Raw genomic sequence first — 27,177 nt, forward strand, 5'->3', positions numbered from 1 at the left:
TATCCCCGTGTCTCCATGGGTTTCTTCCCACCATTCAAAATGTACTAGGCTTATTAGGAGTAATTGAGCAACATGGGCTTGAGGGCCAAAAGGGCCTGTTACTGTGCTGTATGTCTGAATTAAAAAAAAATCAATGAACAATGAATTAGAATTCAGAGAGGGGAAACAATATTTTTAATGATTTGTTCAGGAATTGAAGACATCCTATTGCTATTATTTGTTCCTCTATGAAATTTGTAATTTCTGTTTTTCCAAAGTGTTTAAGGGTGTGAAATTTTATAGGCTGTTCTTCATTCTTTTGTGCTTTTATTTATAGGTTACAAGAGCTTCGTGTACTTCAGATGCAGTACAATCACATTACAAGTCTAAGTAAGTAAAGGTACAGATTTTCAGGGTCAGGAGAGAAGTGGAATAGGAAGTGGAATGGTACAACTTTTAAATTTAAATATGCTTTTTGATACAGGGTTAGCAAATGTACAGAGTGGATATCAGTTTTTCTCATTGAAGTATTGCATTTTGGGCAGAAATGATTCCATAAACATAGATCTTGTTGCTAAATAAGTCCATGTGGTTCATAATTAAATGAAATCCTGCAACATTGGCCTTGAAGAAAACTTCACTCAAAAGTCTAGCGTTCCCTGCAGAGTAGATATGAGCTTTCCCAATGTCATGTTCAGAGAGGTGCCAATTCTGTGGGATCTTCATTGTGGACAAACAATGAAATCACCAAGCAGGCTATATTGGCAAAAAATATCACAAAATGGTCATGGTCTCAAAAAGTGTAGGTTTTAATGATTTTAGAGAATTAAAAAAAATTGAAACATGAAATTGAGATCAAGGCAGAAACAAAGTTGTATAAATTTAAATGAGTGAAACATTTATTTTTATTTCTGGAGCACAGAATTTTGAAATAATTAAGTGCAAGTCAATCATCAGATACCCTGTATATAAAATTGTAATTTCAGAGTAAGGGAGATTGTTAATCCGAAATTAGATTTATTGTAGTTCAAGGTTTGTTTCAATGTCACACAATAATATATTAAAAGTATAACATACATGACATTTTGACTTTTTCTATGCCATAAGCCCAACAAGGAGTTGCTATTAAGCATTGCTCAGTGTCCCTCATAATAGAGGAAGGAGAAGCAAAAGAGAGTTTCTTCAGAGTCACTGAGTGTCATGGATTCGCCTCCACTGCTCCCGCAGCCTCAAAAGCCGCAGAGACTCCTGTTTGATTCATTGGTAACTGGAGCTCCATATCCAAATCATCAATGCGATCAGTTTGCTTTCAGCGCCAAAGGCCCCTTCGAAGCCCTTTTTTCCCCCTCGAATCCCGGCTCTAATATCGAGTTTCTGTGAGCCAGTAGGTGCTTTCAAATTGCAGCACCCAGGTTGCCCTCCTGCTACCCCGGTGTGATTAATGGCCCATACCTACCTGATAAATCACCAATTCGACAATTTAAGGGGGATTCCGCACCCATGATGACAATGGTGAGTGACGCGTCACACACACACAGGGTGTATCAGCTGTCAGTTGACCCCCCACCCCACCCCCGGCCTTCAGTCGCCATCCCCCTTCCAGTCAATCACCACCCATTTTGTTTTGTTGTTTGCTTTCTCTGTTTCATTCAGTGAGATATCTTCACATTGCCTGTGTTTTCTTATACAATAAAGTATTCTGAAACATTTAACTTGCGCTGGCAGAGCAGTTCCAGTGGCGTGGTGGGGGGGGGGGGGTTATGGGTAAGGAAGACGGTAATTGCTCCTGCACTCCTGCATTGAACCATCGCTGTGAACCGGAGTGGCGTTTGCAGCAGTGGGACATTGCGGCCGCCCCCCTTTCCCGATCGCGGTAGCCGATCGCAACAGTGACACTTCAGCCAGGGGTTTCCCTGTGACGCATGCACGCAAGTAAGCGGTTTGGCCATTTCCCCTTTCAAACCACAGGAGCAGGACGCCCGGGTAAGTTTTACTGGGATCCCTGACCATCTCTGAGGTAGGTCAGGGACCTGGTTGGGTTCTGATCAGGTTGAACCCCTTCAAATCACCATGTACTTGAGTCACTAACCATTGCCTGGTTAACCCCATTTTACATGGCAGTTTGAAAGGGCCTAGTGTCCAGCAGCCCGTGTGGCTCCCCCAATCTTAAGTCACCCATAGCCAGCGTGGGTCCCTCAGCTGCTGAATCCCTTGCTTGTCTGCTGCCATGATCACTGTCCTGCAGGGTCCTTCAGCCGCTGAGCCTTTCTCTAGTCCAGCGCTGTGATCGTCGACCTGCAGGGTCAACAGTGGGTGTTCTCCCCATTTCTGGTGCCATGCCTGGAGTCTGCAATCCCTCATGTCATCCCACTTAGGCACAGGTTCTGTACGAAAGTACAATTTAGTTTAGTGCGAATACAAGGTATAGTCCTGAAAATCTTGTCCATTCACTAATTCCTCTAAATCATGTAGAAGAGCCTGTGAAGATGAGGGAATCACTGACATAAACGTGTGTTAGCTGCAAATGTTCACACTGCTGGACTTTCTCCAGAGAGCAGTCATAATCATAATAATAAGCTATGGCTGAAAGGTTTTTTTCACGTGTCAACCAGTCATCTCCAAAAAGAATCCAGGTAACCGTAATAATCCTCAATTAAACTGGAGGGGATAAAAGTCAATGACGTTACAATTATTTGGAAGCAAATATGTCTGGAAATTCAAATATGGCATGCTTTTACTTGGTATAAATCAACTCAATTTTTTTTTTGCCTGAGTGCAACAGAATGGGGACAATTTCCAGATTGTTTTGCAAAAATTTATTTTTAGATATCCACCATCCACTGACCTTGAAGTAATTTAAATATATCAGGAGAATACGATGTGATACTTTTCCTTGTTTCCTGCTCATTTTGGAGAATTGCAGAAATATTTAGACAAGGAGGACCTCGGATAGTTATTGTTGGATACTCAAGGCAGCATGGTCTCAACAGCACAGTGCTGGACTGAGATGCTGACCAGATGAGTGAATGTTGAACCAAAATATCGAATAAATGGGGATACGTCGGAGATCCAAGGGACTGCTGGAAGGGTTTGAAGGTTTCAAGCCAAAATATAATTTCTTCTCCCATAGATGCTTCTTGACCTACTGAGTTCCTCTAGTAGATTGTTTAATTGGAGAAAAAACTGGGTATTTTTTTAGGCTGGAAGGCAACAAGTAGAATTGTTGACCTGCAATTACTATTTAGATTAGCCTGGAGGAAGGAACAGTACATTAAGTTTACTAATTTGCTGATGCCACAAATGTGGATGGAAGAGCATGTTGTGATAGGGTCTCTGTGATTCTGCAACAAAGTATTGATTCTTTATGAGAGTGGGCAAAAGACTGGAAAATGGAGTTTAATGTGGGAAAGTGTGAGGTCATGTGAGAGAAATCAAAAGCAGGTTATCATTTCACTGGTGTACTAGTTTGGTTCTCTCACTAAAAAAAGAGGAGGTAATATTGGAGGCTGAAGATTCACCATCTGTTTCCTGGGGTGAGAATGTTGACCTACCAATAGACACAAAATATTTGAATTATGCATCAGTGAAATCTCCAGTATGTAGTGAGATATAATGGAGATACTAGCTACTACAATGTCATTCACAGGGGGAGAAAAAAAAATCCTTGAGAAGGAACATCTAGTATAATTCAAATATAAAGTTTAAACAAGTAAAAATAATCATTATAAAGTGCAATGTAATTTGTGTCTACTAGATATCCTATTGTTTGAGGTGCTCACTGACTTTAGAATGATTGTCTGTGCTTCTGATGTATGTTATCTTTTAGTTTAGAGATACAGCACAGAAACAGGGCCTTCTGGCCACAAGTCCGCACTGCCCAAATACACCCATGTAACTAATTAGCCTACTAACCCCATGATTGGAATGTGGGAGGAAACCCCCACAGAGAGAACTTGCAGACAAGCACTGAAATATTATTGTGGTAACTACTACACTATTGCCCTTTAATTTTTAAAAACATTGATTTAAGAAACATTAAAGTTACAAAAGTCCAAATATCCTAATAGCTTCCTAGATCTTTGAGAGAATATCAGAATCTGGCTCTGCATGTTGTCAAAATTTTACTGAAGTTCCCTACACTTCTGAAAATTGAGACATATGCAACAATATGGTTCCGTGTGAACAAGAAATCCACCAGGATCTTCATGTGAATAATTCTATCCATGCTCCCAAGAAACAAATTCTGGGGAGCTGAAGGCATCATAGATAAGGCTATTCTTGTTCACATCGAAACGTGACATTTGTTATGAGCCGCAACTGACAATGAACCAGACAGTGTTAAATTTTATTTCTTACTCTTAAACTATAGTCTTAACTTTTAAACTATCCTTAACACTAAATTTATCTCCAACTATGAGCAGGCGTACTAGTGTATGCGTGTGATATACCCAAACCATTACAGTCCAGACCAAAATCGAGAAAGTTACTTCAATGTTCAGTCTTTCAAATTCAGTGTTGAAGTGTAGGCCTTTGAACGTTGATGCCTAGAATTAATGTTGAATTGATGGGAAGACTGGAGTTTAAAGAAATGTCTATCCACATGAGCTGGTCCTTGAGTAGGTGAGACTCCAGTTGGGCTGCCTCCTCAAAGCTTCCAAGACCCTGGCACCAGTCTCTCCAAGTGACCTTCACTGTTAGTCACAGCATTCTCTCCAATTGACCAACATTGTTAGTCACAATCAAATTGAAGCACTTTGGTTCCTAAAAGACCCTCCTGGCACAGGTCAATTCACTGAAAAGGCCCAGTCATTCACAGAGCATGCATTACTCAGAATTCCACAAAATGACTGACCACAAGAGCTCTCCAGCTGTCAGAGTGGTTCTCCCTTGCAAATGCATCAAATCTGGAACAGACTGTGACAAACCTTCCCACAGTTTTTCCAATGTATCAAATTGTCACTGAGCTGTGGCTTGTGTTGAGATGGTGGTTGTGTGAAATGTTAACTGTGACCATTCAGTTCCTCCTGTCTATACTATCCCTTACAGTGATAATCCCATTTTACTAAAATGAGAGCTGATAATACATTAGATAACATGGAATCATGTAGATTCTTTGTTATTACGATATCCTTGATATTTGGACACAGTAGTCTTGTCCCATGGTGTCAAGAGTAGTTCATTCTTGCTTCCAAGATGTGATTCAATTCCCTCTCCAAAGATTTGATTTCATAGTGTATAGACTCGTATAAAAGTTGAATTTTCCAGATAAATTTTAAAGTTAAATTTATGGGGTCGAATATTACATGGATATTACTTTTGAGGAGCTGAGATTCACATTAGAATCCAAAATACTGTATCAGTAGAAGAAGTTTAAATGATCTTTAAACATATAAAGAACAAAAACACAGTGAATTAAAGTAATAATAGAGTCTGTGCATCAAAATAAATGTCCTACCATGGAGGAGGTCGGAACTGTAATAAGTATCTGAATTGATGGAGGTGTTGGGACGTCCAGTCTGTGGGCAGCCGGGGACTGGCTGGAAAATCCACATCAAAGGCATCAAGAGCTCTGGCCTGCGAGCGGCTAGGGTCGTAATGAGAGACTAGGGTTGACTTTTACGTGAGTTATGTGGAAAATTCCAGATATTTTGGAAAAATAGGGGGTCAACTTTTACATGATGTCGACTTCTACACAAGTATATACGGTATTTACAAACTGAGGATAGGACCAGGTCAAATTCTGTGCAGATGAGAGTGGGTGACTGAAGAAGAGCAAGTAAGGTCACATTGGTGTTCTGACAAATCTTTATCCTCTTGACATGTTTATCTTGATTAATTTGCATCTTTTAGGATGAAATCTGCAGTAACGGCTAACATGATTTTATGACTAGAGCACTGATTTGTTAAATCTTGAGGGAGTCCTACATTTATGCAAGCAGTTTAACTATAGCTTGGGATCAAATATAAGGTGCTAGTTATTCATCATTCTCTCATGTACAGGAAAAGGTTTGATTAAACTCCGGAAACTACAGAAGTTGCGATTGGATAGTAACCAGCTGATCTGTGTCGAATCACGGGAGTTTTTGGGACTGAGCCAACTTGCATCCCTGGATATCAGCCATAATCAGCTAACTGACATCACTGTAAGTTTGACTGAAAAAGTTACATTGGTCTGGGAAATTAACCAATTCTTCCCTGCTTTGATTATTTTTATATTTCACTTGAGTACGTTTGTTGCTTTTAAGAGGCCTAACTGGAATTTTGTAAGTAGATTTTAAGTTCACTAATCTTTCTGATGAACATTTTAAAACAAGTACGTGGACATAAGAAACATGGTGTTCTAGAAATACAGATCCTAGTCAATAATTCACTGCATGTTTATTACACCAACTCATTCTTTAATTTCCATATTTTCATACAGCATAACTGGAAGTCATTTGGCTCATCCATTCTATAATTTCTCCAGGGCATTTCATTCCTCCACTAATTCTATTCTTTTTATTCTCTGCACATTCACAATTGCACGAGGGGCAGGCAAATTAACAACCTGCATGCCTTTTTGATGTGGGTGGAAGTGAGCATCCACATGGTCATGAAGTGTGTGTAGTCTAGTATAAAATTAATTTATTTGCAGATGATATATTGATCTATTTGACTGAACCAGAGACCTCCTTGTGTAAATTACATTTAAATTTGGAGGAATACGGTAAGATTTCAGGTTATAAAGTAAATTGGGATTAAAGTGAAGTTATGGCTCTACTCAAGGAATCTCTTTGTCGAAGAAATACTCAATTTAAATGGCCAAAGGAGGTGATTAAATATTTAGGGATTCTGATAGATAATAATTTAAATAATTTATACAAACTGAATTATTTACCATTGCTTAAAAAAGTTGATTTGAAAAAATGGACAACTTTGTTAATAACATTAGAAGGTAGAGTAAATTGTATTAAGATGAATATCATCCCACGGATACAACATCTTTTTCAAACTTTAACTATATTATTACCACAGAAGTTCTTTCAAGAATTAAATAAACATATAAGAACATTTCTTCGGAAAGATAAAATTTCAAGAGTATCTATAGAAAAATTAACATGGAAATACGAATTGGGAGGTTTGTAACTTCCTAACTTTAAGTATTATTAGCAAATAGCTCAATTGAGGTTTCTTACTTCTTCATTTGAGGGATCAGGAAAACCAGCTTGGGCCAAAGTAGACATGGATAAAATAGGAGAGAGATCAGCAGAGGAATTTATTTATAAATGGGATTCAAAATTAATAACTGGTGTGGAGGAGGCACCTTTGCTTAAACATTTGATTACCATTTGGAACAAAGTAAATAATGAAATAGGAACAAGAGGAAGTATGTTACTAAAACACCTTTGATTCAAAACCATCTTATACCTTTTACTCAAAACCATTTTATACCTTTTACTAAAGATAACCCATTTTTAAGTATTTGGTTTCATAATGGTATTAAAAATGTAGAAGATGGTAATGAATAAGGTTATTGATGTCATTTCAACCGTTAAAAAATAAATATAGAATTACTCGAAATACACTTTTTTTTGCTATCTTCAAATGAGAGGATATTTGCGTGAAAAATTGGGTCCAACAATGTATTTATTGGCATGTAGTGAGTTGGAAGTTCTTATCAGGAGAGTTTATATAAGAAATTTATTTATGCAATGTATCTTTTCTTACAAGCAGGCCCTATTAAAAAGGGAATATGAAAAATCTAGACAGAATGGGAGGTTGATTTAAATATTGATGAGAAAAGATGGGCAGAACTCTGTCAAAAATATTATAAATGTTCAAAACAGTTTAGTTCAATATAATTATTTACATCAATTATATTCAACACCGCAACATTTGCACAAAATGAAATCAGATTTATCAGATCAATGTTTTTCATGTGGTGAGAAAATAGGAAAATTTTTGCATTCTACTTGGTCATGTTAGAATTTTTTGGACGGATTTAGGAAAGTTGCTGGAGCAGATTGCTATTCCACAAAATCCAGATTTATTTTTGTTGAGCAATATAGAAAGAACAAGACCTGAATTAAACCTATAATTTTATCAAGTCAAATTTATTAAAATAGTTTTAGTGGTGGCAAGAAAGTGTATTGCAGTGACTTGGAAATCAGATGTACATTTGGGTTTGGAAAGATGGCATTCGGAAATTCAAAGTTGTATACCTTTGGAGAAAATTACATATAATTTGAGAATTAAATATTCAACTTTTGAACAAATTTGGAGCCCGTATATGCAAAGTTTATGGATAAATATGTAGAAATGCGACCTCTTAAGACTTGTAATAATCTTCTTCCCTCAAGTTGTTTAATATAAATACTGTAAGATCCCAGTGTGTGATCTAATCCTTTGTGCAATCCAGATTGACATTTTTTTCTTTATACTTTCTCTTTTTATATAATTCTTTTATATAACTATATATTGTATCTGTTGTTATTATAACGTATAGTAGATGAGGAGGTAAGAGGGAGGGGAAGGTGGGTAAGGGGGAGGGGTTAATACCATGTCATCACTGTCACTTTTAAATATAATTAAGTATTGATTCTGTACAATTATAATTAAATTGATTAAAATTTTAAATAAAATATTCAAACAAAGAGAAGTGTGCAAACTATGGGAGATGGTGCTAGAGTTTTGGAAGCATAAAAAGAAAGACTCACAAAAGACTTGATTAGGTGGCATTTAATGACCAGCATCACTGAAATCCATTGAATAAACGCAACACAGGAGAAAATGGGCTAAATTAGTGGAAACAAGAATGGTAGTGAAAGCCAAGTGATGCAAGTGGAGCTTCCCAGGGTTCAGTATGAGAACACTGTTTTTCTTCATTTTATTAATTTTGATCTGTACCCTCGGCACTCATCTGCGAATTTGCAAATGGCACAAACTTGTAGTGTGGTGAACTGTGAAGAATGGTCTACAAGGCTGGTGAAATGAACAGAGAGGTGGCATATGTTGAGTTTATTGTCATGTTTTGCATGTTATCCAGGTGATCCACAAAAATCTCACCACTCTCTGGCATCATTTTGAATTTAAAAATTCACAGAAAACCATGGTAAGCAAAGAGCAGGTTAAAAATATTAACCATGACTATTTAGTCCATTATCATATGGAGAAAACAAAATTGTAGTCCCAATAAAATTTGGTGGGAAGAATGCTGAGAGGAAGTATAAATTTAAAGTCACCATCACAAAGGGATAAGGAGATCAGGATGTTTTTTTAGTTAAATGTAGCAGCACAGGTTGTAAACATGTGTGATCCTGGTCCTTATGCAGTAAGTGGAGGTACAAAACACCACCAAGGAAGTCACAATGATCCATTATCTTTATATAAAAAGCCTGCCTCACCCATAACTAGTGTGCTGGTTTTACTTCAGGGTGCCTCATTTGTGAAAAAATGTGAAAGCTTCAAAGAGCATATAAAAAGATTCATCAAATTGATTCCCGGGATGATGGACTGTGGTTATGTTGATAAACCGGAGAGGCTGGGATTGTTCTTATTGGTGCAGAGGAGGTTATGAGGAAATCTCATAACTGTACAGATAAACCAGAGAGTATCAAGCAGTTCCCTTGACAAGAAGGGTCAAGAATTAGAATCATGGGGCTTAGCAAAAGAACTTCTAATAACAAGGAAGTGCCAAGGGAAGAGAGCAGGTGATTGGACTATCTGTACTAGCACGCTTGTATGGATCTGATAGGCTGAATAGTCTCCTTGCATGTTGTAACTTCTTTGTGATTCTTGCATGTTTATACCAATATTGTAGCAGTCCAGTAGCTGAAAACCCCCATGTCATCCTTTCATGACTTAAACAACCTCAAGTTCTTCATTTCCAGATGAAGTCCCCCAATTTTTGCCTGCCTGCATGCCTGACACCTCCATCCTCATCTCCATGGTAACTTCCTTTTGATAAACATGCAAACATTAACATGAGTAATATTAGCTGCAGTTGAGAATGAGACACATTTATTGGAATTTTGGAAATCTCAGTTAATTGGATTGAATCAAATGTGGGAGCAAAAGGTGGTCTCTGATCTTATTTATGTTATGTACCATTGTGCAGAAATATGGTTTCTTGGATCTTAATTGCATTCTCTCTTTATTTAGGCTGTGAATGTGTTGCCCTGCCTCGAGGAGCTGTTTGCATCCCATAACAAGTTATGTGGGGTTGTTGATCTCAGTAGATGTAATAAGGTCAGTGGAAGTATAAAATCCAGCAAAATCTAGTTGTTTCCTCTTGGCAATGACAAGAATGATTTTGATAAATTGCATAAATCTATTTGCAGATAGAGTGAATGTAATTTTTGAATAGCTCATCAATGTGATTTAAAGCCAAAGAGCGTGTCGAACTATTTAACTCCGGATCTATCACATAACCAGCCAATATGAGATATGTTAAAAAAAATTCTGATTTTTTTTAAAATAAGATGGCACAATATCTATCTATCTATCTATATGTATGGCTTAAATGTTAAGTGAAATGGTTGTGTGCACTCTAATTTCCCATCAGTTGTAATTAATTTTAGTATGCATGTCTTAATCATGTTCCATAAACTTCTCATGTTTGATCCCTTGGCTGCTTTAACTAATTTGAAGTCTCTTGAATAAACTTTGTGTGAACTAATATAGGAAACTTTGAAAGATCAAATCCCATGTTTCAGCAAACAGATCACTGGACTTAGAGCCACAGAGTCATGGAATAGTACAACACAGCAATGGGCCCTGCTGCCCAGCACATCCATGCCAATCTACACTATGTGCTCTTGTGTTATGGCAGTTTGAGTAATGGAGATTTACCCATTTTGAATTCACAAGATTAGAGCTGTAGGAAAGTCAAATTAGCCACAAATTTGTTTATTTAATAGCAGAACAGACTTGAGGAGGGATATGGCCTTCTGCTTTGTTTTAATTTTGAACAAGCTGCAGGCAGCTACTGTGTCTCGCCAGGCATCTGATTGACAAAGACTATGGAGGTCCATCGCTGAAAGTAACCTTCAGTTAAATGCTTACAAAGGAAGTGATTGGGAGGGGCAACAAAGACGAGTGGGTGTTGGATATAGGATTTAAAGTCTGTGAATGAGGGGTGGAAAAACAGATTTGCTGCCGCTCGAACAAGCTCCACAATCGGGCCTTTATAATTTAATTATGGTTGGCAGTGATCCATTTGAGAACAATCAATCAGATGGCATGGCTTATATGATACCCTTGTGAAAAGGGGGAGGGAAATCACACCGAACACCTCCAGGCCTATCATTTTAATCTTGGCAGTAAAACTTTTAGAAACAATAATGGGGAAAAGATGAATAGTTGTTTGAGTTCAAAGAGAGCCAACATAAATTTAACAAAACGAAGGCAAATTTTGTTTGACTAACCTGACTGAACCTTTAAGCAACAGAAGAATATGAGGGAAAAATTGTGGATTTTCAGAAAGGCAGATGGCGAAGTCCCACACAAATTGTCTATTGTCACAAGGACCAAGATACAGTGTCGAGGTGTTTTTTTTTAAACTGTGCTCTCCAAAAGTCAACCTAGATTTAAGTCCAGCATAGTTTGCTTTATGAAGTGCAAACATTACTGGGAAATTGAACCCAGTTCAATATATGTGAGTTTTAATCCATTTATTCATCTTCTAGTGATGTCATATTTTTAACATTAGTTGCAGGAGCTGGATTTATCCAACAACAAAATATCAGAGGTCCAAGGATTATCTTTGCTGGAAACTTTAACAGTGAGTGTTTGTTTAAAAAATAACTTGTTGGTCCAACCAAAGTTCAAATATGTTGGTGTGAATTATGTTTTTTTTTCTGCAGAATGTTGATCTGTCCAACAATGTTCTACGCAGCATGGAATGCCTTGGAATTTTGAGGTTTGTCTTTAGAATTATTTGATAAAGCTTATAAGAAAGATATGTAAGATATATAAGATCTAAGAAAGCTTAGATTGAAGAAAACATCCTTCTTCCACAGTCTGTGCTTGATAGCCTTAATTATGAATTAGATTATTTTTCTTGGACATATGGGCCCTTTGAACCACCTTAAACTGTATCAAAGAGTGTTGAGCACACGTTGAAAAAGTGTTAACTAATTTGAGAATTTCTCCCATGTCTCTTGAGCTAATATATGTGAGTTTTAATCCATTTATTCATCTTCTAGTAATGTCATTTTTAATATTAGTTGCAGGAGCTGGATTTATCCAATAACAAAATATGAGGTCACTGTGCTGCTTTAAACCTTTTGCAATCCCAATATATGTAATAAAGCAGAATTGTCAATTAGATCCATGATTTTAATTAAGGCATTGCACCATAAATGACCTAAAATGTACTCTCGACTTTAACTCTAATCTCTCCCATTTGTGTACGCACTAGATGGAGGATTGGTAGATCATAAATCATACTGTTGGATGGCAGTTCCAGCTGCTTGCTAATGTGGTGTTAGAAAAATGATTTGTGTTTTTTTTTCTCAAATTGCTTTAATGTGTCATGTTCCTGAACCTAGGGTTCTGATTAGCAAGTCAGAGAATCACTGCAATTGTTCCTACTGTAAGTTGTAAATAATGGCTGCATTATCGAGAGCATATTGCTTGGTTCCCTCACATATCTTGCTGAAAAGGAAGTTGATGAAGGTGATGGTGATTCAATGCAGTATTTAAACACAGAGGTAGCTCGATTGAAACCAACTATTCAGTAATTAATTCGTATTCCCCACATCCCCTGAAATGATAAATCAGATTGGCAATGCTCTGACTGTTACATCCACATGGTTTCTGTGTCCTCATCCCTGCCTGTGTTTTCCACCCCTTCTATTCTGTGCTTCTCTCCTATCCCCTGCCTGTGTTTCCCTACAACCCTCCCCTCTGTGTCCCCTCCTCCTGTCCACGCTTGCCCTCCCCCCACCACACATCCTCTCCTCCCCCTCTTGCTTTAGCCACTTTCAGGTGGCCATAATACTCAACTGTAAAGTCGCCTATAGTACTCCCATGTGGCTGTCAGGTGGCCACCTGAAAGTGGAGAACTGGCCAGGAGGTTTACCTACCTAACTCTACTTCTGTAGGTATAATATTCTGCTCCAAGAATCCCCTGTTGCACCTGAAAGCAGCACCAGGCAAAGCTGCTAGCAGCTTTCAGGTGCCTAGCAGGGGGCAGGCTGATGACAGTCAGCTGGCAACCCAACTCCCCGCTGTCTGACAGTCTCCCAGCGTGGGACTATGGGGCTGGGGCAGCCGGTGCGGGACTAAGAGGCTGGACGGCTGTTCCAGCCCTGCCGGGGGCTGTCAGGCAGCAGGGAGGCGAGCTGTCAGACAGCTTCCCCTGCCCAGACTCAGGAGCTGGCGCTTGCTCTGCGGCCCCTCTCCCCGCTTCAGATCTTTCAGGTGGCAGAACACCGCCTTCAGTGCTGCCACCTGAACGTCCCTTTGCAGACACCTGCAGCCTGCTCCAGAGTTGCATTCTCCAGACGATTCCACCTGAAAGTGGCTTTTGTCTCTTACTCACTTTCCTTCCACTCTCCCTTGCTCCTGCTCTTCCTGCTGCTCACTCCTTTTCTACCTTTTCCCTTCACTTGCTTTCTTACCCCTCTTCACTTGTTCCTATTTTCTCCTCTTCGCTCACTTTAATCTCCATTCCAAATATCCTTATTTTCTATCCTTCTCTTACACCTACTCCTGTCTTGGTCTGTTTTTGTCCTTTGCTTTCAATCATGGGACAGTCAGATATTTTTATTAATCAGCACTGGGATTTGACTCTATTTCAAGAACCATGCAACTGAGGTTGTATAGAGTTCAGATTCTAATCTCAAAAATTTACATTTTTAGTATAATCTCTCTCCCATGAGACTTTTTATCTATTTCAATTGCCAAATCTTTAGGAACTGCAAAATGGAATAGGTAGTGCCAATGGGATTGTTTGCACTTTGAGAAAAGCTTTGTAGTTCATTTTTGTTTACTTGGTGGGGCTGTTTATTCGATTTTCACTTTGCAAATTTTGAACTTCCAAATGTTGATTTGGCTCAAGTCCCAATTCTCTGTTTCATTTTATATTGTATTGAAATCAGGTTTTGTACACATTAAGAATGTGAGGTTAAATCATCCCCATGAATCATTTTTATTTAACCTACAACCCGGTACGTTTTGAAAGGTGAGAGGAAATTGAATCACCCAGAGGAAACCCACATGGTCACAGGGATAAAAAGGCAAACACCCCACAAACAGTGCCAGATTTAAGCTTGGGTTACTGGCACTATAACAGCGTTGCGCTAACTGTTACACTAATCGCGCACACAACTCTTTGTATGGTTTATATTTTAAAATTCTTTGTCTGGCAATATGGATGCAGCAGTTGTCCAATTTATTTTCAAATATCAAATTTGTTTTGATTAGTCATCTTCATAATTCAAGATGTGATCTCCATTTCTATCCTCTGCATTTCTGGCTGTGGACTTGGAGAAAACTGGTTGCAGATTAACCTAGCAAAACTAGCAAGGTTTTAGAAAAAAAAATGTATGCTGCTGTTATTTTGGCTGATCTCGGTGTTTATGATCCACGCATCTTTGGGATCAGGTGTCCATGGTGTTGTATATAAATCTCCATTTGTTGCATCAAATCTCTGGAGATTAAAATATTATTTGTGTTAATCCAGAGATGATAATTAATGTGAAATCTGCATACAAGTGTGTAATTACTGAAGTTTCATCAGCTGTGGAGACAAATCTCATTGACCTATATATAATATTTATTTCTATTATATTAACGCAAGAGCTGATTTCTTGAAAATTCTACTTGTTGAGTAGTTATTTGTTTTCCATACTGAGGGTTTGTAGCTTTTCATTCTATTTCAATGTTTATTTTATTCCACATGTCCTTTAGTTATTTAAACTCAATAACCTTGTTATTGAGGTCAACTTCAAATTTATTTTACTTATTGAGTGAGAAAGTTTGTTCTATGATCTGTCCAGCAAGTCATCTCTTTAATGCATAGAGCAGTACAAAGTGGAAAAGAAGGAACACATCAGAGCGTCCAGTGTTACAGTGAAAAGATCAATTAGTATAGTACATTTCCAATTATTCAAAATGCTTGGGACTTGCACTATATTGGTTATACAGATTTTTCCGGTAATCGAGAAATTTCTTTAAGCAACCCAATAGCATCATCAGAATGCTTGTATCGGCTGTTGCCGATCCCCGACACCTCCCCACCAATCCTGCCTAAGGTCTGCACTTCTGCCCGGGAGTCTGAGGCCTCACCTCACCTGTAAGCGGTAGGAGATTGCACATACAGTCCCAGGGATTGTCCTCCAGCAAAATTTCAGCTGGGAGCGGCTCGGGCGAGCGGGGAGAGAACACTATGTTCAATTCAAATTCTGCGAATACTAACTCATGGTAAAAAAATGACAAATAAATAATCAGTGCTGTCCTTTCCTTCAATGTGTAACCTGTGGACAAATGTCTCCTTTGTAAAACTGATTCCCTGTAGCCCCACTTGAGCACAGTGGGTAAAAAAAAAACTCAACTTTTTTCAACTTGTGACATCATATCTCAGCTGAAAATTTCGGATATTCAAGAATATCGGTAGAATATCGGAAACATGCTGTAGTACATAGCAAGTGTAGCAGGATATCACCATTTTGAGTAATTCAGGAGCCCAATGGCTGTGGGAAAGAACTCTCTTTGAACCTTTGGTGTGCAATTTCACAATCTGGAATCTTCTCCCTAATGGAAGAAGGGAGAAGAGAATGTGACTGGAATGAGATGGGTCCTTCAGTATTTTTGCTGCCTTTCTGAGGCAGCAGGAAGTGCAAATGGAGTTGGTAAAGGAGAGGGAGGTTTGTGTGAGCTTCCTGCAGCTTCTTACAGAATTATGTTATTATTAATCTTTATGATTTTTTTTTTCACACACACACATATATTTCTTAGTAAAATTACTGGGTTTGGACAGGGAAAGACACATTACACATTCATGTTAACAGATAAGAAAGGACTTTCAGAGACAAAGTGTCTTCTAATTCAAAGTCAAGCAGAAACCATCAAAGCCTTATCATTGTTCAGGTAAAATCCAAAAATTAGAGGGATTGTTGCTTAGAAATATTGAAGACAATGACTGTTTGCTGGAGAAGCACCTATGTAAACAGAAAGTAATTTGCTTCATGACTTGTGGAGACAAGTCTGAGACCACTGCCATGAGATGCGTTTTTAAATTTAAGAGCCAGTGGAGATGTCATATCATGTGTAAGAAGGCATCTTTAATCAAGTTGAGAGTGAAAATCCAATCTTGGTCTGAAAATTATATATTCAAATCACGTTCCCAATCATTCTTAATCCCGGTCATTGAGGCGGTTTTTAAATCTAATAAGATATTATAAATAATTGATATTAATCCATGCTGGGAGAACTGAAAATCAAAAGTTAATCAAGAATTTTTTTTCTGAAATTCAAAGAAAATCAGAAAGCTTAGACTGCCTAATTTGTAAATATCTAAAAAAATGTCTATTAGAAAGTTTAAATTTGGCTTTCAATTGTTCAAAAGAAGCAAAATTATTTTGAATAAAAAGATCTTTATAACTTTTGATACCAAATTTATACCATTCCTTAAAACCTGAATTTAAGATTGAAGGTAGAAAAAGATGGCTATCTATAATAGGACTGGCAAGACAGAGACAATTATAGCCAAAACATTTCCTAAATTCTCAACCTATTTATCATTATCGGATTATGTGTCAATTTAGAAAATGAAAAGGGTAAAGAGGAACCTAAAATTGCCAACAGATGAAACTTTAGAGACATTCTACCCACAAAGAGCAGTTCCTTAATTTATCAAAATGTATCAGTAAAAGTAGATTACGAATGTAACTGCCCAATAGTAAAATCCAAGATTTGGAAATGATAGTCCCCCATTTCATTTAGTTTTCTGAAGATGAGCTTTATTTATGCGAGATTGTTTTCCTTGCCATATGTACGAAGAAATAAACAATCCACTGAATAAAACAAGATTTAGGAATGAAAATTGGTTACGCTTGAAAAAGATACAAAAATTCTCATTGTTACAATTTAAAGTCATGCATAGGATACAAATGTCCAAAGTCAAATGATCTCATTTTTATGCGTATGTCAATCCACTATGCATTAAGTATAAAATCTTTGAAGCTTTATTGGGACTGCCCTACTTTAGAAAAAATTTGGAAATATATTTTTCAAACTCTTATCAATGATCTCAAAGATAAAATTAGAACCATGCCATTTCATTGCTTTGTTTGACTTTTCTTGAGAAGAGGATATATTCTTGACTTCAACCCAAGAGAGAATTTTAGCTTTTACCTCACTGATAAGTAGACTGACAATTTTAAAGAAATAGAAAGATAATGATCCACCATATTCAGTGGTTACATAATATAATGTCCTATTTAAGCTTGGAGAAAATTAGATTCAACATTAAAGATAAAGTTTCAATTTGACAAGATGGGAGGCCCATTCATAGATAGCTGTCATTATTGGAAGATTTAAGAAGTCTGGATGCTCTGGAGATTCTCTATCTGCTGTCTTAGGGTCACTATTCGATCCATATCTTTACAATTTTACAAGTTAACCTTGATTAAAGGAAGGGATTAGATTAGTCAGAGGATTTTTGTTTTTTCTTTTTTTGATTAATTATTTAAACGTGAGTCATATCATTGATTAACTTAGAATTTACCTTTTTTTTAATTTTGTCTTATCTATTTTCAGTTCAGAATTATACTGGGATGTATTATGAGAAAGGGATAAATTGTTAAATATTATATTTATAGTGTTACTAGCCAGAGGACCCCAAAACCCAGCAACAATAGAAATTGACCAAGACAAATGGTTACTTAAACAAAAGTAGCTTTTAATTTTCTTGAAACATGAAAATGGATAAAAATTTAACTTATTGCTATTAACAACCCCCTTCTAATTCAAAGTGCACATGTATGTAATGTGTGAAAGAGCTTTGCTTTAACAGTCCAGTTATTCACTTCTCACTTCTCCAAGTTCACTGTTATCAGGCAATGCAAAGAATATAACATTTATGAATTTTCACCAGGCTCTGGTGCTTAAAGGTACATGATTACTGCTCATGGAGGTTCTAGTTAGCTTCAGAGAGATATTTGTTGCTCGCTGGACACACACACAAACTGATTTCCTCCGATCAGCCACTTCAGTGTCTTTCCGAAGAAACTTGCCCTATCATGGGTTTTCCAAAAGATAACCTCTTCTTCCAGGTCACCACAGAGTTCCTCTTGTTTCCCATTTTTTCAGGAGAAACGCTCTAGCCAACCATTTCCTCTTTTATGGAACACAAGGGTTTTCAACAAGCTGAACTCAGAACTCACAACCCTTCTTCAAAATGGGGGTTTCAACAAACCTGAGCCTGGACTTTGTTCCATTTACACCTATTTCTGAAGTTCCTTCCAAAGCAGTTCCATTGTCTTTTGCAAAGCCACTGGTGCCTGTATGTCTAGTTTCAGCAAAGCTCTTGCAATTTAAATGAAATGTGAAGTGTAAGTACACTGAATCCTCCACAATCAATTTCTTTTAAAAACATTTATATATAATATAACCCATAACAATAGAATTTTATGTCTTATAGAAATAAGTCAAATAAACAATTATGGATAGGTTTTTGATTTACATTATATGTTTGATATGATAAGACCTGTTGTTTGTTATTATTATTAGATGACTTTGTATGCTAGATCTATATATTAAACTCAATAAAATATATCTTTAAAAGAAAAGAAGGCATCTTTAATATTGAACCATGTTTCATCTGATGTCAGAGATGCAGTAATCTTCAATGAGAGAGGTGTGTGCTCCCTTTGACAGGGTAGGACCACAGAATCAGTGGTTTTGAAGGAAAGAGCCACTTCTACTGTCTCTTTGTCAAGAAAAGACAGTTCTGCATGTCCATTTGTAATGGTCACTTTGTTTAACTCTTGTCTGGGTTTGTGAAATCATCGTGTGAAATACAAGTTCAGCAACCTCCAGGCAAGAGAGGGGAATTGGAAAAAAAAGTCATTCGTGTGAAGAAATATTTCTCAGAAAGCACATCTACAAGAGTTTATGAGTTTGAGAACTTTTGAACAGCAGTTTAAACTCTGACTTTTAACACAAAATATTTCTAAGACTGAACTTTAAATTTGAATGATTAGAATTATGCCTAAACTAATGGTTTGGGATCTGTCTCCCTTCACCCCCCCCCCACCCCACACATGCACGCACACACATGCACAGTGGAGTTAAGTTTAGAGTTAAGTAAGATTTTGTATTGAATAAAAATGATTTTTGAAGGAATCATTGTCTTGGTTAATTTCTATTGCTGCTGGTCTATTTCATAACACTGCAATGCATCTAGCTTAGATACTTTCAATGGTACACCTGTAAATTTCTTGCGAGATGTGCAGAACCTCGTTAGCCTTCTAAGAAAATGGAGGCATTTGGTACTTTCTTGACCATTGCATCAAAAAGTTGGTCCAGGTCAGGTCATTGGAAATATTTACTCCCAAGAACTTGAAGCTATCTACTGTTTCCACTTCAGTGTCATTGATGCAGACAGGGGAGTGGCCTGATATTTCTTTGTTTGCATTCTAGTAGTTCTACAGATTAAGATGATCTTTACTATCATGTTATAAGATTGCTTATGCTGCATTGCTCGGAATACAGTTCAAGGTCTTAACACCAATCAAAGGATAGAAAACAAAAAGACATAATTTCTTTCCTATGCCACAATGTGGTAGCCAATTCTGAAGTAATTAGCAATGTTTTCCTAAACCTCTTACTGATAGGCTCCCATTAAAATCTCACCCCTTTAAATCATGACTTTGTTCATCTCTTAATGCACTTTTTTTGGGTTCAGTGTCACTTCGATTTCTTGAATGATTTTATTATGTTAAAGGTGCTTTGTAAATACAACTTGTTTTTCTTGTGCAAAATTCACTCTTTTGGAAAAGAAGAATTTGTGTTTTTTGGTTCTCTCGTTAAACTATGACATTTGCTCATGGGGTTTTATTGGTTTATTGCCTCACAACTGCTGCAAAGAAAGAAAACTGCAGAGATAGCAAGCTCAGAAAGCCCCAGGGACAGATCCATCATCTTGCTACTGTTGTAAATGACATAATTTAGCAACTCCTATTCTGGAGCAAGAGAGTTAGCAAAAATATTTCATTTTATCAGCAGCATGTTCTTGTAATTATTTATTTTTGGGTCATTTTCTTTGGCACATCGATACATTGCAGATTTGTTTCTTTTTGTAACATTCCCCCCATTTTCCAGTTAATTTTATTTGTATGGGACTGTCCCTATAAGAGAACAGATTTAACAACCTGCTTGCAGGATTTGAAGTGATTAAGAAACTAGCAGCAAGCTTTGAAGCCACCACGTTACTAAATTTGAAGAGAAACAAGGCCGTGTCTCTAAAACTCAGGTGCAGAGACCATGTGACCAGCTTACTGAAAAGGCAGTACACATTCAAGAGGCCACTTTAAGAAGGCAGCACAAGGGAAACATCCCTTCGACCTCCTTTGTGGGATTGAGAAACCCACTTGGCTTCGTAGTGTGGTTATAGACAGAATTGTCAGATTTCCTCCTTTTGCTTACAGAGGAATGAGAGACCACTTCTATTGACCCACAAAAAGGGTTTTAAAGGTGAGATAAGAAATACTGCACTCTACTCCACTGACCCGTGAAATGGGTTCTCTTTTTGCAGAAGAAATACTGCACTCCACTTTGATCCTGTAAAAAGGGTTCTCACTGCAGAAGAGGCACTCATCTAAAAAGTACATTTCTCTGAATCACTTGGAACAAGGGTTTTCATGAGTTAATCAACCTTCTGTCACCCACTTCATGAACTGCTCCTTCCATTTAAGTGTGTGTCTCAATCATTTAAGGCTTGCATGTCTCGCCATTCATCTAAGGCCTGCATGTCTCAACCGTCCTAAAGCCTGTGTTTGACCTGTCTAAGGCCTGTGTGCCTCACCCATTCTAAGGCCTGCGTGCCTCACCCATTCTAAGGCCTGCGTGCCTCACCCATTCTAAGGCCTGTGTGATGCATCAATTTCAAACCCATGTGCCATCACTGAACTTCCAAAACTGAACTTGTGCTGTAGTGGCTTGGGGCATTCCATGCACTGATATATATGCACATAGAGTTTAAGTTAGATAATTGTATATAAATGTAATTAAGTTTAGATAAGTTAGTTATAAATTAGTTTAGATGTTATATAAATATAACACCATCTGGGTTCATTTTTATCGCTGCCGTCATGTATGTAATATAAAAATTCAGGCAAAACTAGACTTGTGTAATCAAATTCTTTGCAGCGTCCCCCTATATGTTACTTGTGATCTCCATGTGGTATTTATTCTGGAAATAAAATCTAGATTTATAATGTAAAAGTTTAATGAGCAAAACAATGAGAAAATCACTTAGATGCCAAAAAAAAATATTTTTTTGTTCAATAAAGTTGTGCTGGCTTCAGATGCAGCACAAGTGGATCAGATCAGATCTGCAGTAGCAACACAGCAAAGTAATGGTCCATATAGGAATGGATCTTAACTGTCAAGATTTTAATAAGTACTATTCAGATTTGAGGGTTGAGTAGAAAGTTCAAAACAAACTGAATTGTTGATAGATAGAGTATTGTTAGGCCATTGTTTCTATAACAATTGGTGACATCTTTCTGTCAGAAACTGACTGACTTTGAAATACAGCCATTGGTCATGTGAATCTGAAAGATTGGGCGGCATGGTTGAAATAGCGGTTAGTGCATCACCAACAATTGGGACCGGACTTGGGTTCAAATCCTTCACTGTCTATAAAGAGTTTGTTTGTTCTTCCTGTAGGTTTTTTTCCGGTTTCCTCCCACCATTTGAAACGTACTGGGGATATGTTAATGGGGTGTAAATTGGGTGGCATGGACTTATGGGTCGAAATGGCCTGTTACTGTGTTTTATGTCTAAATTTAAAATTCCATGGAATTATTGGATGAACAGGATCTTTCCCTTGTATACTGGATGACGTTCTTCTTTCAAATAATTCCAGAAATTGTGCATTCACTTGATGATTGTATAATCTTGTTATTCCCAAATTGGTGATTTCATTTCAAGGTTAATCAGTTGCTTAGAAATAGTTTTGGTAAAATTTGAATTTTATTAATTTTGACTGATAAAATTAGGTTTTATTTTTAGCCACTTGTTCTGGTGGTTATCAATGTCAATTTCGAGAAATAAGTTCTGGGATACTGTTAAGCTTTTATTACTACTCAATTTTTTTTGTAAAAGACCAACCCTTTCCATTTTTTGATTGTCATTTTCTTCAGACCAAATGATGCCAATAGTTCTGCAATAGTTGGCCACAAGACTGTAATTGGGCGGCTCATGGACCTGAAGGGCCTGTTACCGCATTGCATCTCTTAAGTTACAGAGCGGTAGTGACTGATGCTGCCATGCACACTGAACATTTTCTTGATTACTTTTTAAAAAATGAATAAGAAAGAGACTATAACAATAATCAATAGTTGATCTTCATGGTCTGTGTGAAATAGTTTTTAAAGTATAATTTTAATAAATAACATAATATTAAAATCCAACTATGTATTTGCAATGCGTGTAAAGCTAATTTTGTCTTGTTTGCATATTTATGGAGAATACACACATCAGTCCTTCCTGTGATTTTTCAGTCTGTTAGCTATCATTTTTATTCCACTGACAGTCAGTGTTTTTCAGTTCCTTGCAGGAGCTGAATCTTGCCAATAACCAGCTGAAGTCTGTTTGCAGCTTTTCCAAACAATTCCCTCATCTTGAAGTCCTTGACGTAGCCCATAACCACATTGATTTGAAGGAGGAACTTGTAAGTATAGCTATTTCCTCTTTATATTGTATAGGCATTATTAATAGTCGTGTATTTTTATAATTTATCATATGCATATATTTGCATATTATGTAGATTGAAATGTCTGTCTAATGAGAACAGCATTTGACCTTCACAAGCACACGATAAATTGCTGTTGCTAAGGGAATGACGAAGGTGAAGTTATTTTTGTCAATTGTTTCTCTCTTGAAGAAATTTCTGGTGCAGTGCTGCCACCTGGAGAAACTATGTTTAACTGGCAACAAACCTGGGATTTCAGAAGAAAAAAATATGTAAGTGCTGTATTATGTATCTAGAAATTTTATTTCACTCACCAAGTGTTTAACCAAGAATGGCTTATCTATATGGTTTATTTAGTCTTCTGAAAATTGGCAATACCACAGAAATAATTGTGCCTACAACTGTTTAGAATTGTTCACCATATTAAAGTATGGAAATCATTCCTTCATTGAAGTGAAATTGAGTATTTCCTAATTTCTGGTTATTAGAGCTGATTGTCCACCTGGACCAGTTTATCATAGGTTCAGAGAAATGTTCACTCAAGGAGAAAGGCATTTAGCCAATTTTTTTCTAGGTAGCCCATGGAAAAACTATCCAGACTTGTCCTGCATCCCATATGTATTCCAGAACCTTTTAGGCCAGATTTTGGGTGCATGTCTGAATAGGTTTTCAATGGTTTCTACCACCCTTGTCGGGCAGTAGGGTTTCAAATCTATATAAGGCTTTAAGTGGGAAAAAGAAAACAATTATTCTACTAATACCTTGAGGGTTATTGAGCATATTATTAGGAGAAATAGACTTTCTAGATCTCTTTTGATTTTATGCACCACCAATTAACTCTCCTCCCAAAAAATCCATCTCATTCCAAAACAAAATCACAGTATAGATACTCTTCTTGTAACTAAAATGCTCCAGCCTTAGAAATATGTGTAAATCTTTTCTTTACTCTTTGTACTGCTGTCACATTTTCCCTGTTTTGTGTTGTGTGCAATAATCCCATTGTAGTGAATCTTGAGTTCTCTATACATAAAGCATGACCTCCCTCTCCTTCCTTGCATTCCAACCATCAGCCAGCTATATGACTTCTTAACCACCTTATCTCCCTGGTCTTACTGTTTCTGAGGTTTTTCATTGCGCATGATCTTGCCTTGTTTGCCCTCTGCAAATTAAATGCATTGTATCTTCCTGGATTGAATTCTATTGCTACTTTCTTATCCACCCTACTGGTCATTTGATTATTACTGCATTCTACAGCCTTTATCACAGAGCTGGATTTGATTCTGGTTGCAACATAGCTCTCCAGCATATCAAAATGTCAATTTTCTCAGTGGCAATGAGGCTTTTGAACCTCCTTATGGATTGCTCCAAAATCACAAAAGGACTTTGCACTGTTGTAACACTTTTTTCTTGCATTATTTAACTGTGAATATTTATTCTATCTTTTATATTATCTCTTTTTAATTTAATAGCTACTGTTGTAGGTTTTTCATGAAGTCCTGTTCAGCTGCAGAAAGTAAGAATTTTGATGCATGTGTTTATTGTATGACATCAAACTCATTGTAGTTTTCATTATCATCAATATATACCTCAGCAAGCAAGGGAAGAGCTACTGAACCCTTCAATCTTCCAATCAACAAAACACAAATTGGGTAACCAACTTTATGGGCGTGTGCCCTTCAACAGTTATACCGTACTTTCTATGGATGCTGCGTGATCTGTTGAGTATCTCCAGCACATTTGTGTATTGCACCCAACCCTGGTATTTGCCATCTTTCCTGTTTAACACCAATTGGCCATGGCCACTATTACCCTTTGCTTTCTGCTACATTCAATGTTGAATTAAATTTTCCAATTTCCCTTGGATCCTATGAGTTCTCATTTTGATGATCAGTCAGTTATTTGCAACTATTTCCAAAGCCATGAAGCAATGCACGTAGACTATTTCTACATTCATTGATTTTCGTTATTGCCTCCTCAAAATCATTGCTGCCTGTTCTTGATATTTATATTTCCAAATGATGAGTTCTATTGATTCTCAATAATTTGGTGACTGATCCATAATTTATCTCTCCTTTTGGATTAATGATTCGATATTACCTGCTTTCCAGTCCTTTGGAGTGATGCTTTTGGTTGAAGATGACTGGAAAAATAATGTTAATAACCTTATCCATTTCCTCCCTTGTTTTTCTTTTCGGCTTGGGAAATGTTTTGTTCCCACCTGGTAATTTATCTGTTTTCATTGATGTTAAATATTTCATTGTTCTTCACATTTGCCACGTGGTTCTTCACACTTCCTAATTGTAAGGTCTGCACTGTCCCCATCTTTTGTGAAAACAGTCACTATTCATTAATAATCACATTGACACCTTCTGCCTCCTTACACAGATTGCCTTTGATCTCTAATTGCTCCTTTCATTTTCTTTGTTGTCATGTTGCTACTTATGTATTCATAGAACATTATTGGGATTTTGTTAATTACACCTATTTTTCAAATCCTCCCTTTTAATTCAAACTATGAACCGTTATATGGAGCTGCTCTGCATGCTCAATGACATGGGGTGGGGGAAGAGACATGCCAGGGATAATCTCGCTTTAGGAATACCAAACTTTGTATATGAGGGAACATATGTACATTTTCTCCTCCTTGAATGTCTTCTGCTACTCTGATACAGGTATACTAATGTACATTCAACCCACCTTTGCTAAATCTTGTGACGATTTAGTAAAACTTGACTTTCCACAATTGAGAAGCTTTACTCATAATTCAAGATTCCTCTATTGTCTTACAACAGGTGCAATATTACACAAAATTGACTTTAGTCTGCTGGAAGGCAAAGATTCGCCATCAGCAGAAATTGTCTGGCGCCCCTTACAGTCAGAGAAAGAGAAATGAGTGAGTCCCATGATTATTACTGAGTGGCCATGGTTTTGCCTCTTGGTTCTCACACCCACATAGACCTCAGTCTAAACCATCGTCAACCCGAGCTCCAGACCCAAACCTCCGACGTGATCGAAGCCTTCGGCACTCTTGGCTTTTTTTTGTCTACCTGCACCTGCACTAAATATGAACTCTGATCGCTGAAATGTATTCTCACTGCCACCAGACCAACCTCTTTCACAGAAGCTGTCCAAAATTGGTCCTTTTATTGTTTAGCTTGTGACGTACTGATTAAAATGTATATTAATAATTTGGCACCCTTGATAACCTCTGCATACTTTCTGCCCAATTACTGTTGGGTGTTGAAATTTCCCACTATTGTTTTGGTGCCTCAGCCACTTTCTCCTAACCTCTCCTCTTTCTCCCATTGATAGATTGGGAATGAATAGAACATTTCCTGCAATTGAATGCCCCTCCATTTTGTTCCTTAGTTCAACTTAAGCAGTCTAGTTTTGATATCTACTTTGCATATCATTCTTAAGAGCAGAAACTGTTTCCTTATCCAATACTGTAACCCTTCCTTTCTTTTTATTTATTTTCCTCTCTATCTTGATTGATAATCATGTAACCAGGGGTTCAAATAGAAAATGCTTGAAATACTCATCAGGTCACCCAGCATCTATGGAGAGCTAAAAAGAGTTACCTTTCAGTTTGATGACCTTTCATCAGATACTTTCATCAGGAAAGATCAATTCTGTTTCTCTCTCCACAGATCTTTCCTGACAATTTCTAACACTTTTTTGCCAGTGTCTGTAGTATTTTCCAGGACTTGTGAGCTGCCATTCTCTACAGAACTGTTCATATTCAATAATCACTGAGCTTATTAAAACAGAGATGTTTGAACACTACAGGAATTAAAGGATAGGGCATATTGATTTCATAATTCAGATTGACTAAAGCCTACCCCTTTTAATAATCAAAGGTGGAACTGGTGTTGAATTTTGGAGTGTTGAATTTGTTTGATTTAAATCTATCATTTAAGTCATGATTTTTTGTAGGCATCTCATGCAGATCTCTCTCCTCATGCCTCAGCTTAAGTGCTTGGATGAGGTGAGTATGTTAAGGATTTTTTTATCTTGATATGATGAAAGTCTAATGTCATAAATTTGGATTAGAATTCTGTTTTCAGTTTATTCATCCTCTAATAAACTGTGGCTTGGTTCCAGCTCTGTATGTAAAATAGAGTTAAATCATATTTGCACACCATCACTCTGCAATAATGTAGTTTTAACTAACCGGCGATTCGTTATTGCTGTTCAATCCTAGTCCCTACAAATTATCATTTGATTATCATTCATTTAAGATTTAACCAAGTTCTGTAAAGGACAAATGTAAATTGGAAAAAAATGCTCTA

The 27,177-nt window shown here is 37.1% G+C and overlaps 1 protein-coding gene across 11 annotated transcripts in view; it reads left to right on the forward strand.

Annotated features, from left to right (window-relative positions):
- LOC138759278 (protein phosphatase 1 regulatory subunit 7-like) overlaps nucleotides 1–27,177 on the forward strand; it is an 85,704-nt gene that overhangs the window by 31,553 nt on the left and 26,974 nt on the right. For all 11 annotated transcript variants that reach the window (XM_069929449.1, XM_069929451.1, XM_069929453.1 and 8 more), the window contains 8 exons: nucleotides 317–369; nucleotides 5,980–6,122; nucleotides 10,120–10,206; nucleotides 11,669–11,740; nucleotides 11,823–11,878; nucleotides 22,741–22,864; nucleotides 23,078–23,157; nucleotides 26,822–26,873. In XM_069929449.1, the coding sequence (XP_069785550.1) occupies nucleotides 317–369; nucleotides 5,980–6,122; nucleotides 10,120–10,206; nucleotides 11,669–11,740; nucleotides 11,823–11,878; nucleotides 22,741–22,864; nucleotides 23,078–23,157; nucleotides 26,822–26,873 (667 nt within the window). The remainder of the gene's footprint in view (nucleotides 1–316; nucleotides 370–5,979; nucleotides 6,123–10,119; nucleotides 10,207–11,668; nucleotides 11,741–11,822; nucleotides 11,879–22,740; nucleotides 22,865–23,077; nucleotides 23,158–26,821; nucleotides 26,874–27,177) is intronic.

Source organism: Narcine bancroftii, chromosome 3 (assembly GCF_036971445.1).
Source record: "Narcine bancroftii isolate sNarBan1 chromosome 3, sNarBan1.hap1, whole genome shotgun sequence".
NCBI classification, from domain to species: Eukaryota; Metazoa; Chordata; class Chondrichthyes; order Torpediniformes; family Narcinidae; genus Narcine; species Narcine bancroftii.